Source organism: Monodelphis domestica, chromosome 8 (assembly GCF_027887165.1).
Source record: "Monodelphis domestica isolate mMonDom1 chromosome 8, mMonDom1.pri, whole genome shotgun sequence".
NCBI classification, from domain to species: Eukaryota; Metazoa; Chordata; class Mammalia; order Didelphimorphia; family Didelphidae; genus Monodelphis; species Monodelphis domestica.
This window is the reverse complement of record NC_077234.1, coordinates 93,556,269-93,572,632: the sequence shown is the minus strand read 5'-3', so window position 1 is coordinate 93,572,632 and position 16,364 is coordinate 93,556,269. Positions and strand designations below refer to the sequence as shown.

General features: G+C 39.3%; 1 protein-coding gene across 10 annotated transcripts in view; it reads left to right on the top strand.

Annotated features, from left to right (window-relative positions):
• CBY2 (chibby family member 2) overlaps positions 1-2,934 on the top strand; it is a 34,761-nt gene extending 31,827 nt beyond the window's left edge. For all 10 annotated transcript variants that reach the window (XM_007501575.3, XM_007501576.3, XM_007501578.3 and 7 more), the window contains one exon: positions 1,536-2,934. In XM_007501575.3, coding sequence (XP_007501637.1) covers positions 1,536-2,759 — 1,224 coding nt within the window. In that variant the 3' untranslated portion in view covers positions 2,760-2,934. The remainder of the gene's footprint in view (positions 1-1,535) is intronic.
• Positions 2,935-16,364: the final 13,430 nt, after the last annotated feature.

The window sequence follows — 16,364 nt, the reverse complement described above, 5'->3', positions numbered from 1 at the left end:
GAGGGACTTTGAATATTTTTTCATATGATTATTAATAGCTTTGATTTCTTTATCTGAAAACTGCCTATTCATATCTTTTGACCATTTATCAACTGGAGAATGACTTGGATTCTTATAAATTTGACTTAGTTCTTTAAATATTTGAGATACAATTAGATTTTTTAAAGTGCATAGAAGTGAAACCAAATCATTAAAGATTCAAGAAGAAAGGGGCTACCTCTAGCTAAGGAGATGAGGGAAATCCTCATGAAGAAGGTTGTACTTGAATTAGGTATAAAAAGAAGAGGAGGATTTCAATAGGCAGGTGGAGAGAATTTATTTTTTAAATGGAGGACAGAAAATTCATGATGGTAGGAAAAGGAAGGTTAAGTTCAGGGAAAGGTGAGGAGTCCCATTTGCTAGAATATATGAGAGAGAGTGAAGTGATAGATATGTCTGGGAAGCAAAATGGAGCCATACTGTTTTCAGATACCTGGTACCTTGCTAAATGCTACAGGGTAATGCAATGCAAAAGGGGATATCACTTGGACAAGACTCCATTCCTGCTCCAACCCGAATTTCACTTGAAGTGACTCTATTACCTGTTGAGGAAGAGGATGAGAGAGCATTGGGCAGGACCAAATCTTTGCTTTCAGTGTTGAGAATAAGAACCTATTTGTAAACAAAAAAAAATTTTTTTAGAGGTTATCCCAATGGACCCTATGCTAATCTTCTCTACTGTCAGTCCATGAAGAATTTGTAAACACAGAATGGAAATGGATGGAATTATACTGGGAGATCAGGGCTCTCTTACCTCCATCCTCTGCTCACTAATTGTAAGGTACAGCCAATTGACAGAAAAACTACACACTTGATATACAGATAGACTGCCTCCCAAAGTTTTTTAATTGGCACTATTTGAATAGATGGTAACTGTGATGTAGTGTCAACCTCTAATACAGGTTATATTAGAACATGACCCTAATGGACACAGCTCCCCCAGATTATTTAATAATAAATAATATTGCTCATATAGCATATTGATAAATCTACAAATTACTATCCATGTTATCTTATTTACTAATCACATTAATCCCATTAGGTGCAAGTATTATTGTTTCCATTTTATAGATAAGGAAACTGAGACCAAGAGATGTTAAATGCCTACCCCAGGTCACAGTAATGAGTCTAATAAGTGGAAATGGAGACAAGGTTGTTTAATGGCAGAACAATAGATTTGGCTATCTGAAGACTTGTTTGAATCCTAACTCTGTTAACTGTTTCTGATAGGACCTTAGTCAAATAAGTCACACTAACTTCTCTGGAGCTTAGTTTCCTCATTTGTTAAAGGATCCTTCCAGAGTTCAGTCCTCCAGTTTTAAGTGTCAGAGCTGGAACTGAAACTCCCAGATCTCCATAGTTTTAGAGTTTGGCATTTTTTCTCCTACGATGCAGTGCTGACATATAGTGCTTCTCCTATTCTCCATGTCAGGTAGTTCTAGGTGGGTCAGATTTTCTCAGCATTGCTTTATGTGTCCCCTTACTCTCTTCTACAGCGGGGCTCAGTTGAGCCTTTTCTCCAGATCCATAATCTGTACTCACCAAGGTGCCCAGTGCAGGCCTCCCTGACAAGACAAAACCTGGGAACTTCAAGTCAACACTCCAGCCCACTCAATCGATTATCCTCCGTACCCTTCTTTGACTCCATGGAGCACCCTACATCACAGGCGGAATTGGAGTTGGATTATAATCTTCCAAGGGTTCAACTGAGCGATGAGATGTTTGTGTTCCAGGATGGGAGATGGGTGAGTGAGAATTGCCGCCTGTCATCACCGCACTTCTCCCCAGCCTCCTCTTTCCATCATAAATTACATCACAAGAGGTTGGCCAAGGAATACATCCTGCAAGAGGAGAATAAGTCCCTTCGAGAGGAGAACAAGTCCCTTCGGGAGGAAAACAAAGTCTTGCGTAAGGAGAACAAAATTCTCCAGGCCTTCTGGGAGGAGAACAGAGACGAGAACAAAGGCGATCTGGGGAGAGAGGCTGGCGCAGTTTCCTCGATCCTGATGCAAAAGGACAACACAGCTCTTCAGGTCCTGAAGAAGGACAGCAATACACTGCCGGTGCACAGGAAGGAAAGCGCCACCCTGCAGTTTCTCCGGGAGGAGAATCGGGCTCTACAGCTGCTCTTGGAACAGAGAAAGACCAATTGGCCCCATCCAGAGCAAAAGACAAGTCCTCAGGATGAAACTAAAGGGCCCCCAAATCCTCAAGACGAGATCCACAGTGCATCAAGGCAGTCCGGGGAGAGCACGGGCACCATGCCTCCATGTGAAGAGCCCAAAGGGCCCATCACTCCGCAGGAGGATAGTAAAGCCCTTCGAGCCCTCCGAGAGATGGTCAACAACCTATCTATCCCTCTTGAGGACATCAAGGGTGTGCCAGGCCTCCAGGAAGAGGCCCAGTCCCTACAGCTACTTCGGGAAATGAACCAAGCCCTCCAAGCGCTTCGGGAGGAGAATCAGAGCTTGCACACTCTGCGAGAGGAGAACCGGATTCTTCACGAGGAGAACAGGGCCCTCCAGCTCTTGAAAGATGAGCATCGGGCTTTTCAGGAGGAGAACAAGGCTCTCTGGGAGAACAATAAGCTGAAGCTGCAGCAGAAGCTGGTGATCGACACGGTGACGGAAGTCACTGCCCGGATGGAAATGCTGGTGGAAGAGTTGTACGCTTTCATGCCCGCCAAGAACAAAGAACCCAAGAAGCCCGCCAGGGTTTGAGGGCTGGAAGGCCCCGAGGCCTCTTAGAGCTCGGGGGCCCAGTTCTAGAGCTTCATTTGAAACCCCTTTCCCCCCTTTTCCCCAGCCCCTTCTCAATGGATGTCGTGCCTATGTTAAGAGCAGTGTTTTTGGCCCCCTTGATGCCAGAGAAATAATAAAGGCATGAGGAAGAGTCTGGGAGGCTGGCGGGAGAGAGTTATTTCACTGTTAAACTGGTAACTAGCATTTTCCTTCCCTGGGGCAAACTTCGCAAAATACCTCCAGAGTAAATAAATACACATTTTAAGCAATAAATTCCTGTTGGGGAGTAAGAAATGGGAATACAGAGACACACCCTCTTCCCTCCGGGATGCTCTGTGGAGGAGGAAGGTGGGGAGGGGGGAAAGTGGGAAGGTGGGGGGAGAGAAGGAAAGAGGAGCCTCACCTAGGAGAGAACAGCCAAAGGTAGGAAATGAGCCATTTGAGAGCTTCCCATTTTGTAATTATCCTTGCCAAGTAGGTGCTAAGCTCAATCATTTTTGTGTGGTGGAGGATACTATGGGCTCCTGCTGTTGCCTTGTCCTAGTTAGCATTCTTCTATTCATTCAAACATGTTCACCTCCTTTCTTTTGTCCTGTCCCGTTTTGGCTTCTTCATAGCATTAGCCTCTTGATGCCCCTTCATCCTCATCACAGGATCAGTACATCTCCCTGATAGCTGGGAGATAGGATACCTGGAATAAAGCTAACTGTGCCTGGAAGCTTACAACTCAATTTACAGAGGTTAAGTGGTATAGTAGATATAGTATTGGGCTTGGAATCAGGAAGACCTGTATTCAGATCTCATATTTGATGCTTGCTAGTTGTATGAACTTGAACCTGTTACTTTCCTTTGATCTTCAATTTCCTCATGTGTAAAATGGAGATTCCTCAATTATTTTTGTGAGGGATTGGATAAAACAAATTGTATAAAGCATTTTTGTCAGTCTTAAGGTTCTCTATAAACATAAGTTATTCCCATTTTACAGGCATAGAAATTATAGTGCCCGAGAAGCTGGGAGGCATCTCTGAGGGTTCATGAAGAAAAAAGCAAAGGATGAAAGCCTAAAATAAGCTTCTAAATCCTAGTTCAATATTCCATCTGCTAAAGTGATGTGAAATAGGCAGATGGCCAGTGGTAGGAGAGATTATTAGAACAGTAGGAGCATAGATTTAGAGCTAGAAGGGACCTAAGGGGCCATCTAGTCCCCAATTGTTAATTTAAAAAAATATTCTGAATTTAACAAACATCAAATAAAATGGTCATGTCCCTACACAGAACAGAACAGAACAGAAAAAGAATTGGGCATGAAGCTCAGCTGCAGGTCTCTGTTATGGATAATTTGCTTCTTTCTTGAAGTATTTAATATGCCTAGCCTATAGCCTTGAAAGCTGTTCTGCTTGTCTGTGCTTCTTAAGAGCAATAATGATGATACTGAGCATTTATATACTGCTATAAGTTTTGCAAAGCTCTCTGCATATTTTAGTTCATTTGGTCCTCAGGACTACTCTGAGGTAGGTACTATTATCCTCATTTTATCACTGAGGAAATTAAGGCAAAGGGAAATTATGTGACTTGTCCTGAGTCACATAGCTTATAATTTTCTGAGGTTGAGAATTCATGTCTTTCTTACTCCAAGACCTGGCCTTTCATTTCTTCTCTGAATTAAAAAAGAAGAAAAACCCTCAATTCCTCCCTCCCTCCCTTCTTTCCTTCCTTCCTCCCTCCCTTCTTTCCTTCCTTCCTTCCTTCCTTCCTTCCTTCCTTCCTTCCTTCCTTCCTTCCTTCCTTCCTTCCTTCCTTCCTTCCTTCCTTCCTTCCTTCCTTCCTTCCTTCCTTCCTTCCTTCCTTCTTTCCTTCCTTCCTTCCTTCCTTCCTTCCCCTGATCCCTCTTTATCTCTCTCTCATGAAGAAATAAAGAAATTCCTTGTAACAAATAGGGGTAGTAAGGCAAAACAAATTCTGCATTATCTTCTATCTGAAAATGTCTTTTTCTGCATTTTGAGTGCATTACCAGTCTTTCAAAAAGTAGAATACATACTTTAACAATAGTCTTCTAGAATTATAAATGCCAATTCCTCCAGAAGGGTTAATTGATTGGCCCAAGATCACATAGGTTATTAAATGACAGAGCTGAAATTTAGATCCTCTAACTCCAAGTGCAAGGGTCTTTCCATTATGTCTCATTTCCATTTTACAAATGGGGAAACCAAGAAAGACTTGGAAAACCAAGGAAGACTTATAGATATCCTTATTCTTAATTCAGAATCAAGGCTAAAGGTATATAAAATAGTCAACCTTTAGTTTACAATCTGTAGGGGAAGCCCATTAGGAATACTTTTAATTGTTATTTTTTATAATTGTGTATTTTTAAATGCCAGAAAACCATTCACCATGTCATGTAGATATTAATTTAGCCACATTATCACATATATTATGACAGTTAAGTTTTTTCATAGCCTCTGTTGGACAGTAATTTACAAGGGGCCACAGTTGTCATACCTTTCCTAGAATACAGAGTCCTTTGCCCCTTCTGATTTCTTGCCCATGCTCTCTTAGTATAGTAAGTCAAAAAGGTACGACCCTGGGCAAGTCACTTGACCCCCATTGCCTAGCCCTTACCACTCTTCTGCCTTGGAGCCAATGCACAGTATTGACTCTAAGACAGAAGGTAAGGGTTTAAAAAAAAAAGGTAGAGAGCCATGCTAGATATACTTTTCCAAAAGACAAAAAGGTTTTGGTACCTGTTAGAAAATGAAAGCCTTCTGAAATGACATCTTTGGGTATAGACAAATGTTGAGCCCAGAAAATCCTTTATTTTTATTCAAGATATAACTTCCTATTAAAAGTTAATGTTTGGGGGCAGCTGGGTAACTCAGTGGATTGAGAGCCAGGTCTAGAGATGGGAGGTCCTGGGTTCAAATATGGACTCAGACACTTTCCAGCTGTGTGACCCTGGGCAAGTCACTTGACCCCCATTGCCTAGCCCTTACCACTCTTCTGCCTTGGAGCCAATACACAGTATTGACTCCAAGACAGAGGGTAAGGGTTTTAAAAAAAAAAGTTAATGTTTGACTCAGTGACTCATTGTTCAATCAGTGTTGGGAGAGGCTTTGTTAGGGAAGGTGATCTGAGTCTGTACCTTATTTGCACTCCTTGCTTTTCGTCACATATTCCAACCTGTGTTGCTTTTAACCCTAGCTGGAAATTGTCAAGTATATTTGCTACCTTGGAGAACAGTTGATATACAAGGGCCCAACTCTTTTTACTGACATGAAACTATCTGAATTGTCCTTATTTCATTATGAAAGTTATCAATATAATTCTCTTTGTTCTGAGTTTTTCCTCCTTAAGTAGGGCAAAAACATGACAAAATTTTTTCTTTTTAATGAAAGAGGAAGCTAGTAGGAAGTCAGGTTTTCTTTGAAGGTTTTTTACCTGGTTGTCACACTAGGAAGTCCTGCTCCATTTCCACAAGCTCACATTCAGGCATTGCCTGAAAGCAGGCTGGACTTGTCCTCCCATGCCCCTGGTTAGTTAAGCTGTGAAGTGGCAAAGAATTAGGGCCCTTGTGAAGATTAAAAATTAACTCTCCTCTGATTGTGAAGATTAAAATTGTAACTGCTGCCTATTTTTTAGATTTATTCACCAAAAGTGTAAACACCCTACTTAAAAGTTGAGTATGGAGATCTGTCCATTTTTAGATCTTATCACCAAAAGTTTAACATCTCAATCACTGGAGTCTATGACCCAGGTGGGCAATAGTAGGTGACAAATCAGAATTAAATTAACTGCCTCTGGTCAGTCTTAAAGCAAAGCTTCAACTGTGATTTGTAGACATAAAATTAGGGGAAGACATAGGAAGTGAGGCAAAAGAAATGTCTTTAAAAGGATCTGTCACTTCCTGTGAGAGAGAGTTCTTCCTTTTTGAGTGGAGACTGGAGACAATTCTTCATACTTTGGAGTGGAGGCTGGACCTGAGGTGAGGCTGTTCAAAAATCTCTTCCTTTGAACTGACACATGGTAACTGAAAAGCTGACTCTTAACTGCTGGATTTTCTGGGAAAAAAAGCAACAGCAACAAAAAACAAACAAACAATAACCCCCCCAAAAGAAAACAAAACAAAGAACTAATCTCAGGAGAGACTTGCCTCTTGAGAGAGACTTAGATATCTTACTTTATCCTCTCTGATTTTCTTCACTCTTTCTACATTATGTAAATAAATTGTAAATAAATCTCTTTGGAATAAATTAAATTCCTGGTGACCACACTCTTAAATAATCCAGTCCAATTCTTTTAAAATTAACCCCCTTTCCCCCTTATACCCCGGGACTCAGGATAGGGAGAATAGGTTCCCAATCCAAATTTTGATTTTTTTTCACTTGTGCATGAAGAGAAGACAAAAAGAAAAGGCACCTGGAAGAGGCAAGGTGAGTAAAGGCCTTGCATATATTTGCATGGAAATCCTTGGTATTCATAGAGAGAGCAATACTTCTGGGGAACCAAACTATTAAGAGCCTGGTAAAACCCTGACGGATAAGTCCACAAATAAGAGATGAGGTTCTTTATGGACTGAGAAAATTATGGAGGAAAAATATTTTGGCCAAATAAGGACTGAGACCTTCCTTGGGATTTTATTCAGATGTTCATTCTAAACTTGATTTGAAGATCTATACCCTAGGCAAATATTGGCATTTTCAGCACAGTAGAAAAAGGTTTTGCAACAATAGTTGCTCATTATCTTGTGCAAAAGTAAGAAATGGAAAGGGATATTTAGAAAAAAACTCTCAAAGGGCCAACCAATCCCACCTGCCACACACACACATATGCACTATAGAGGTGACTAGGAACTATGAGGAATTCAGTAAAGTAAGGTTTAGTTCTATAGATAGTTTAGGATATAATTGTTGGCAAGAGAAATGCCCAATCAGGATGTGAAAGAAACAAGAAGAGTATAGTTGTTTTTAATATGTTTAAAAAGAAGCAGGAGATATATAAGAAGTTTAGGGAGAAGAGAAATGAACAGAAGGTTAAGAAAAGTTATAGACTGAATAGAAGGTTTGAGAGATTTTGAAAGAGAAATGAGAAAGGATTGTGATCTCATTCAGATGAGGACATGGGAAATTTTATGTAGTTATCCTTTGTGATATGCAGTTTGAAATTACTAGGCTCCAATGCCAGGGAAAGGGTGGTTAGTGCCATTTCCTAATCTGGAAAGCCCTCAGGTACAGATAAAAAAGGGCTGGGGACTAAGAAATTCTCCAGCTCTTTGAAAAAAATAGATAAAAGTTATCAGGGTCTGGGAATGTCACCAAGAATCTTCAAAATGAGTTTATTGGTAATTGGCTCTCTGTTTTTTTTTAAATTGAGATTAAATATCACTATTAGTGATTATATAGATTTGAATCTGTCCTGAAAGTAAGTCAGAATGTGGTCTGTTTGGTCCCTTTTTAGGATAATTGTAGTAAATGAGAACTTATATAAAAATGCATTTGGTATTTGGCATTAAAGCATGAAACTGTTAGAAAATGCATGAATCAGAGAAACCCAAGTTGAAATTCAGTCTGAGAAATCTATAAACTGTATGACTTTACCTTTGTTCAAAGGGGGAAAATGACATAATAGTACTTACCTTCCAGGGTTGTTGTGAGGATCTCATGATTGTAAAATGCTTACCATAGTACCTAGTACATAGCAAGCACTATATAAATATTAAACATTGTTATTATTTCTTTAATGAGTAAAGGTAGGATCTTGACTCAATTTCCCTATTGTGTTACTTTTGAATAGTAATCTTTTCCACCTGGTTAAAAATTGAGAATGGCTTTGGTACCCTGTAAATATAAGTGGGACTTTGCATCTTTGATTGCTCCAGAAACTTAACTGTGACCCTTATCTGAATTCAAACAGAGCTGGAATGCTTTATTGTGGTCTACCTGTGTTGAGTCATTTTGTAGTCTTAGCCTTGGATCTGGAGGACCGATTTTTTTTTTTAAACATTATTTTATTTGGTCGTTTTCATACATTATTCATTGGAAACAAAGATCGTTTTCTTTCCCTCCCCTCCGCCCCCCCTCCTTTCCCTCTCCCATAGCTGACGCATGATTCCACTGGTTATCACATGTGTTCTTGACTCGAACCCATTTCCCTGTTGTTGGAATTTGCATTATAGTGTTCATTTAGAGTCTCTCCTCAGTCTTATCTCCTCCAACCCTGTAGTCAAGCAGTTGTTTTTCATCGGTGTTTTTACTCCCACAGTTTATCCTCTGCTTGTGGGTAGTATTTTTTTTTTAGATCCCTGCAGATTGTTCAGGGAAATTGCATTGATACTAATGGAGAAGTCCATCACCTTCGATTGTACCACAATGTATCAGTCTCTGTGTACAATGTTTTTCTGGTTCTGCTCCTTTCGCTCTGCATCACTTCCTGGAGGTTGTTCCAGTCTCCATGGAATTTGGAGGACCGATTTTGTTACAATTATAATTATGTCTTTCCTTCTTCCTTTCATAGAAAATTTCTATCATCAGGTAGGAGAGCAGTGGAAGTTGTCATTGCAATACTGAATCTATTAGTTATTAATTTTTAAGTAATCAAATAATTAATATAAAGAGCTCTGATTTACTGTAATAAACCTCTGGTGGGAAAAAGCCTTGCTGATTACTTCTTATACATAGATGAAGGAGATTGTGAATCACAGATATGAGCCTATTACATTGTGAGGTTAAAAACAGAAAGTTCTATTTGTTTTAAGGAATAGAAGTTAAGTTCAATCAACTATTTTAGTAGTAAGATATCTTACATTACCTTAATGGGAAATCTGTTTTTTTATGCAGGGTTGTTATTTAATCTGAAACTAGAGTTTGTGTGTTGAGCATGTCCTAAAATGAATGCAAACTAAAGAGTTACTTTGAAGATGCTCCCATTGTTTAAATGACTTCTGAGAATTGTAGTCTATGTTCATGTTACGTCTATTTCCATTTAAAAATGGTTGATTACTGGACTATTTTGCCACAGGCAATTCACTTCATATAAACATTCTCTCTATATACTTTGGGTTACATTTTGAGTTAAATAAGCATCTATTAAACAAATTCATTTGTTTAACCTAGGCATAACAATATCTATTTACAGTATATACTAGGATCTATATATTCATGTAAAGGATTAAATCTCTTCCCAAGGGGAGAATTAGCAGGAGAGAAAACTTTGAAAAAGCTACAAGATCAGATTATTATGTATATGTAGCTTTAGAGCATATTGTGATATTAAATTCTAGAAGTTAGATTCAAGATCTTACAAATAAAATTCCATTGTTATTGTAAAGAAGAAGCATAGACATCAAGTTGTAGATGATAATTGAAATTCTCTGAAATTTCAGCTATATTCTAGATTCCTAATTTGATGTTCTTATAGCCCTATTATTAATGAGGCCAGAATCATAAGGTCTCAGTTAGTTTTCATTAAGCTGCCTAATTATTGGAAAAAAGTAAATTTAGGAGCGTATCCTAAATTGTACTGACTCCTGCTACTGACAGCTTTTAGTAGAATCACCTAGGATTCTGCAAGTGTCTTGGATTCAGGTAAATAACTCCACTGGAAAGAGCCCATTCCAGATCTGCCTGAAATGTCCATGGGAAGATGTTTCCAGGAACTAGACATTTGAGACTTAAGATAAAATGTGCTGATTAACTGACTAGTGGTAATGGGTTACCATGTTACAAAGATTGATACTACTGATATTAGTGGTCTTTTTGTATTGTTTTGGTCTTTCGTTTCATGATATTGATGTTTACTGAATTTTCTTGGTGACCTTGCTGATATATTCATCTTCCTTATAAAATTGATACACGGTATGCCTTCTCAATGGCTTGATCTGTAACATGCTTAGTTTACATATAGGATCTATTTAACAAGGTTTGTCTCCTTGAGGGATGTATGAAGTTGTGACTCTGTACATCTAAGTTTGTTCAACTTTATGACATTGATGGAAACATGGGATTGTGATGTGTGATCCACAGTACTTTTGTTCCTTATTGTGAGTTTAAGCCCACAAATGCTTGCTCAAATGGATTTGACACAAGCAACAGAGTTCAGGATGATGAAGTTGAGGATAAAGATGAAGACTGGATGTGGTGCAAAACAAAACAGGAATTTTGCTTTATTGTTAGCGCTAAATATAACTGAAAGTTATATTGATTCAGTGATCCATTGTTTCTATCCCTGCTTGCCAGTGCTGAGGAAGTGTGCAGCTCTTAGCATTTACCTGCTCTTTGTTACATAAACATACCTGTGACATGTGTACCCCTACATGCAAATTGCCACGTACTTGATACTTTGGGGAGGAACGGTGATGCAAGGGTCCAAACCCTGATTTTAAATGGCAGAAACCTATCCAAATGGTCTTTATGGAATTATAGAAGTTATTAATTAAAGCTAGCCTATCTGCTGATCTCTAGAGTCAACTGAACTCCAGTAATTCTGATTTACCAGTGGCTGGATGTCAGTGTGTTGCTACCTCGACACACTATGCAATAAACTCTTTTAATTCTCTTTGTCCTGAGTTTTTCCTCCTTAAACAAAGGATGTTCATTTCAAATTCTGACCAGTCAGGCTGCCTGCTTCTCCCTTTCTTCCACAGAAAGTCCTGCCCACAGATCACTATCCTGGTTTCTTCATTTCTGAGCTTGTCAGATCTGATCCAGAGCCAGCCTAGTGACTCTGAATGAGGGATAGCAAGCTGAATAGGGATCATTTCTTTTGACAAGTCCATGACTCTAAAAGAAAAATCTCCCCCACAGGTCCATTTACTCTTGCCACAGGTAGAGGGGGTGATGGATATGCACACAGGACTCTAGTCATTTGTTTCCCCATTGCTCTGGCAATCTGAACAAATAGGATTAATTCCAGTTTGCTGTTAGCAGGTTGCTGTCCCTTTGCAGAGTTTCCTTTCCCAAATTTGGTAAATGTACCAGGTTCAAAATGTCACTGTAATACAAACACTTCTATTTAAGGCAATTTAGTAACCCTGGGGATGTAGGTTTGCCCAGTTTTGTGATGAAAGCAAATTGACTTCAGTATTTTCCAGACAGCTGAGCAGACGGAAGACTCAATATCCTGAAATTGGTGCTACAAATATTTATCTAACTCAAATTAATCTACATAATAACAGCCAGACACTTTCTCAGCAAGCCTCAGGAGCTCAGAGATGGGACTCCTATTTCACAGTGTCACCTTTCTGTGTCAGGCAGAATCTAAGTAGTTGAAAAATTAGGAAGATAAGCCATAAATGTCATCCTTATGGACTGGGTGGATTTATTTTCAAAACAGTCTCTTATTGTATGATGCAACCTGTATACATTAGTTACTTGGGGCACGAAGGAGGGAGATAGATAGCTAACCTTCTGTGGGTCAGACTAAAAGTTTCCTTTTTAAAATGAATCTTTCCATTGGGAATTTTCTCCATTTAAAAATTTCTCCATTTCCCCCTCCCATCAACTATAGCAATCTCCCTCCCATACAGCTTCATTCAGATACAGGGAGGATAGTGACTGGGCACAGGGCCAGTTTATCTCCCTAAAATTGACCAGTTCTGCCTTTTATGGTTTTGTCACTATAGAGGAAACTCTGAACAGTTCTTGGCTCTATTTAAAAGTGAGACCCCAGACATCTGACTGCCAATCTATCATTCATGTCCACCTATAATTCATAACAAATCCCTTGTTCCTCTCTCCAACTCTCAGAGCAATTGATTGTCCCATACCCACTGGTTCTACCCATTTGAAGGTGATATCCACAGTTTTCATTTATCTGGCTCCCCCTTACCCCCATACCTTATTCCTTTACTTTACTTTAATTTCTTTAATGTACTTACAAAGGCATTTTTTCTATGTAAATTTTACATAGAATGGTACAAATGAATCAAAGCAGTCAACACAGGTACCAGAATGTGTGTATCCTTCTGCTGATGAACAATGGCATCCACCTTAAGTCCCTGGTAAGCCAGAATCACTGGGTTCAACTGTTCTCACCATTCCCAAAGAAGAGCAACAGAGTATATTTGCACAAGGCTTTGCCCTCATTCCAAACTTCTTCAGTAAAACAGTGTAGGGCTCTTCCGGTATTCTGGCTTGCCAGCCTCAGGGGCTTTATATACTCTTGATCTGGGAATGGGCATAATGGGTGCGTTTTTGTTAACTTTTTTTGATTCATTTCTACTGTTCTGAATAAAACTTGGTTGCAAGTATTTGTGTGACTCAGTGTAATACTGCCCGACTCTCCCATAATTTCCGAGGTTTCATTGTTAGGAAGCCATGTCTCCACTTCCCAATCCCCTGGGCTATCAGGTGCACAATCCAATTTTTAATAAGACTAAAATAGGAGGGATTTTTCTCAACCACAGGATGCAAATTGCTTGGCTATTATCATCCTTAAAGCTAGAGGGGTGAAAATCACCAGCTCTGGCAATTTTCCCAATTTCACTACCTACAGTACAACTTATCCCTTTCAAATTTCCTGCCCTTCAACTTCCTCTCCAAACTGCACAGGTGGTAAACTTCTCAACTCTATTTACCCCTGGAGCTTTGTGCAGTTAAGAGCCTGGAAGGACCATGGTTTTTGCCATTTAGCATGGTCTAGTATCTTCTGGTTTCTGGATGGTGTTAGAGTAAATTACCCTTGCCTGCAGAATGGACTCAGTCTCTTTTTGATCACTTTTGTTTCACAAAAGTTATGTTTTCCCCTGCTCAGGGCTTAAAGATTGGGGGTAGGTAGGAAAGAGAATTTTCATTCCTTGAAAAATGGGCATATCATAATTTATATATTCCAAGGACATTACTGTGTGTACAGTGGGGGGGGGTAAACAATATACTTAATTTCTAGTCCTCAAAAATGTTTTACTGGGTCCCAGACTTTGTGGCTTTGAATTGAGAAAGTTGGAGGGAAAATGAGAGGTACCCCCTCTAGATTGGGCCAGAAAGTGAATTTCTAAAATAAAATAATCTTTTAATGTTGCCTCTCACATTTCACCTCCATCAAACACCTGCTCCAATGGGGCAAGAAGCTGAATCTGCATTCTCAAAAGCTATAATAGCATAAGAAAATTTCTAGCAAGTTCTACCAAATACCCAAACCCTGCAACAGACTGTCATCTGAGGATTAGCCTAGACCAATGTTGGTGAACCTATGGCATGGGTGCCAGAGTGGGTTGCTCCTCATCCCCACTCTAAGGGCCTCTGAAGACATCTCTCTAATAATCTTTATACAGTAGCCCAATGAGATCTCTTCCTCCCTCCCCTTTCTGGGGCAAGGTGGGGGGCTCACATGTGGTGTGAGGATTGCAATTTGGGCACTAAGCTCTAAAAAGTTCACCATCACTGGCCTAGACAAATGGTGATCACTACAAATGGTGATAACTCAACTATAGCTGGACCTCCAAATGCTTCACTTTCTTCACTATGGCAACACATAAAGATGATCTACTAGGGTAGAAAGAGGTCCCAGTCTGCCTCAGTTGAGGAAAGGTCTACACCAATGAACTTATTTTCTGTGCTGGAAAATTGCAAATCTTTCTAAATATGAGAAGTATATTTAAAATCATAAGTCCCGGATTTAGAATAGACCAGAGAGATGCTCAGTACCACACAAATGGAAACTGAGAAGAGCAATATTCCTGACACCATAGATTTAGATCTAGAAGGAATTTCTGAGGTCATTTAGGTCCAACCTACCAATTTTACAAATAATGAAAGTTAGACACAGGGAGAATATGGGACTGGTCCAATGGCACATAAGTATCAAGTGGGAGATGTGAAGTGTCACCTGAAGTCCTTTGATCCAAATCAGATCTCCCCCTCCCCCCACTGGTCCATGCCATCTCCCACACCAAAGAATTTCTCAGACTCTTGTTCCCTTTTTTTAATGTTCACAAAGAAAATGCAAGTTATATGCTCATGGTTACTATATCAAGCAACCAGCAAAGGGTCTGGTCACAAGAAAAGAGCCACTTGAATGTCTGAAGGAAGATGACAATATGACACCCTGATATATTTCTCAGGGACTATTAGTTTTAAGTAGGAGTGTTGGAGGCAGCTCCTATTGCTTATATTTATATCCCAGAAATGAGGAATTGTTATAAATCAGGGCATGATATATTATTTTATTAATTTTCTAAGCCTGAGTAATGGCAAAAATTTTAACATTCCAGATTAAATTAAAAACCGTCAAGGAGGGGTCAACTAGGCTGCTCAGTAGCTAGAGAGTCAGGCTTAGATATGGGAGGTCCTGGATTCAAATGTAGTATCAGATACTTCCCAGTTTTGTAACCTTGAATGAGTCACTTAACCCCAGTTGTTTGAAGCTGAGATCATTTTGTGCTTAGAATTGTTCAATGTCTCTCTTATTTGCATGCATGCCTTCTTGCCACCAGAGCTATCAGTTTCACTATGTAAACAGTTCCTTTCAATTCCTTTACTACCTTTGTTCCATCAAACAATGGCCTTTGTTTCCAAGAACAAAATTAGACCCTGGTGACAGATTATTTTTAATGCCATCTAGAACAAGTGACTGTTTAATTTGAATTATGACATTTTTTCTTTCTTCCCATCTCATTTTATTCCTTGCAGAGAGCAGAGCCCATGTGAGCTCTGGCAGAAATCTTTGAAAAGAATCTAAGACCAAATCTGTTGGTAGGACATTCAGATCATGCATTCATTTCAGCCAAGTCCAAATGAGGCAAAGAAAGAATGGAGGAAATTTCAGTACTAGATTTTTCTTGATGTCTTTTGTTTTTAATCTTACCTGTTGGTTCAGACATAGCCAATCTGCAACAAAAAGCAAATTAAAATAGAGCTCTGAGCATGGGCAATCAGTTTATTAGGGATTCCAATGGCCCCTAATCAATTGGGTCCAAGACCCTCGGCATGGTCAAAGACCCCTATCCTCAGGATGCCAGGAATTTTATAGCATTTGGAAGCTTATCAAAAATAAAATTGAGTGGTATAATTTTATGGTCATCTTCAGAAGTGGGGGGAGACTCTATGATTGACCACCAGATATATTTATCAATTATAACCATGTTGTCAACAGACTTTTCACAGGTCATCAATGACAAATATTCTGTTGTAGGACATTCCACAAATTCTGAGACTCTGGAAACAAAGTCTTGGTCCTTCTGAAGGTCATCTGACCATATCAGCAGGGCTTGGGTCAACATCTCAGAACCTGCCATAGTTCATAAATCCCTAGTGTCTGATCTGTTGATCTAAGATCTAAGCAAATTGTGGGTAAAAGGAAAGGTCTCAAGTGAATCGTGACAATGATTCAGAGGAATGGAGGGGTATTGTTGCTACAATAACAAGCTCCAAGATAATAACAGGCATCTACAATGACATCATTAATGCGTATTGCCAAAGTCACTGATATATAATGTTAATATCAATACATGGTATACCTATCAATCTTAACTCTATCCAATCTAACATCAATCATTGATCCCCATTAAGTCATCATGAACTGAGTGAATATTGATTAAATTGAGTAGGGATATTGAAATTATTTTCACATACCTATATTTTAATTCCCTACTTTGCT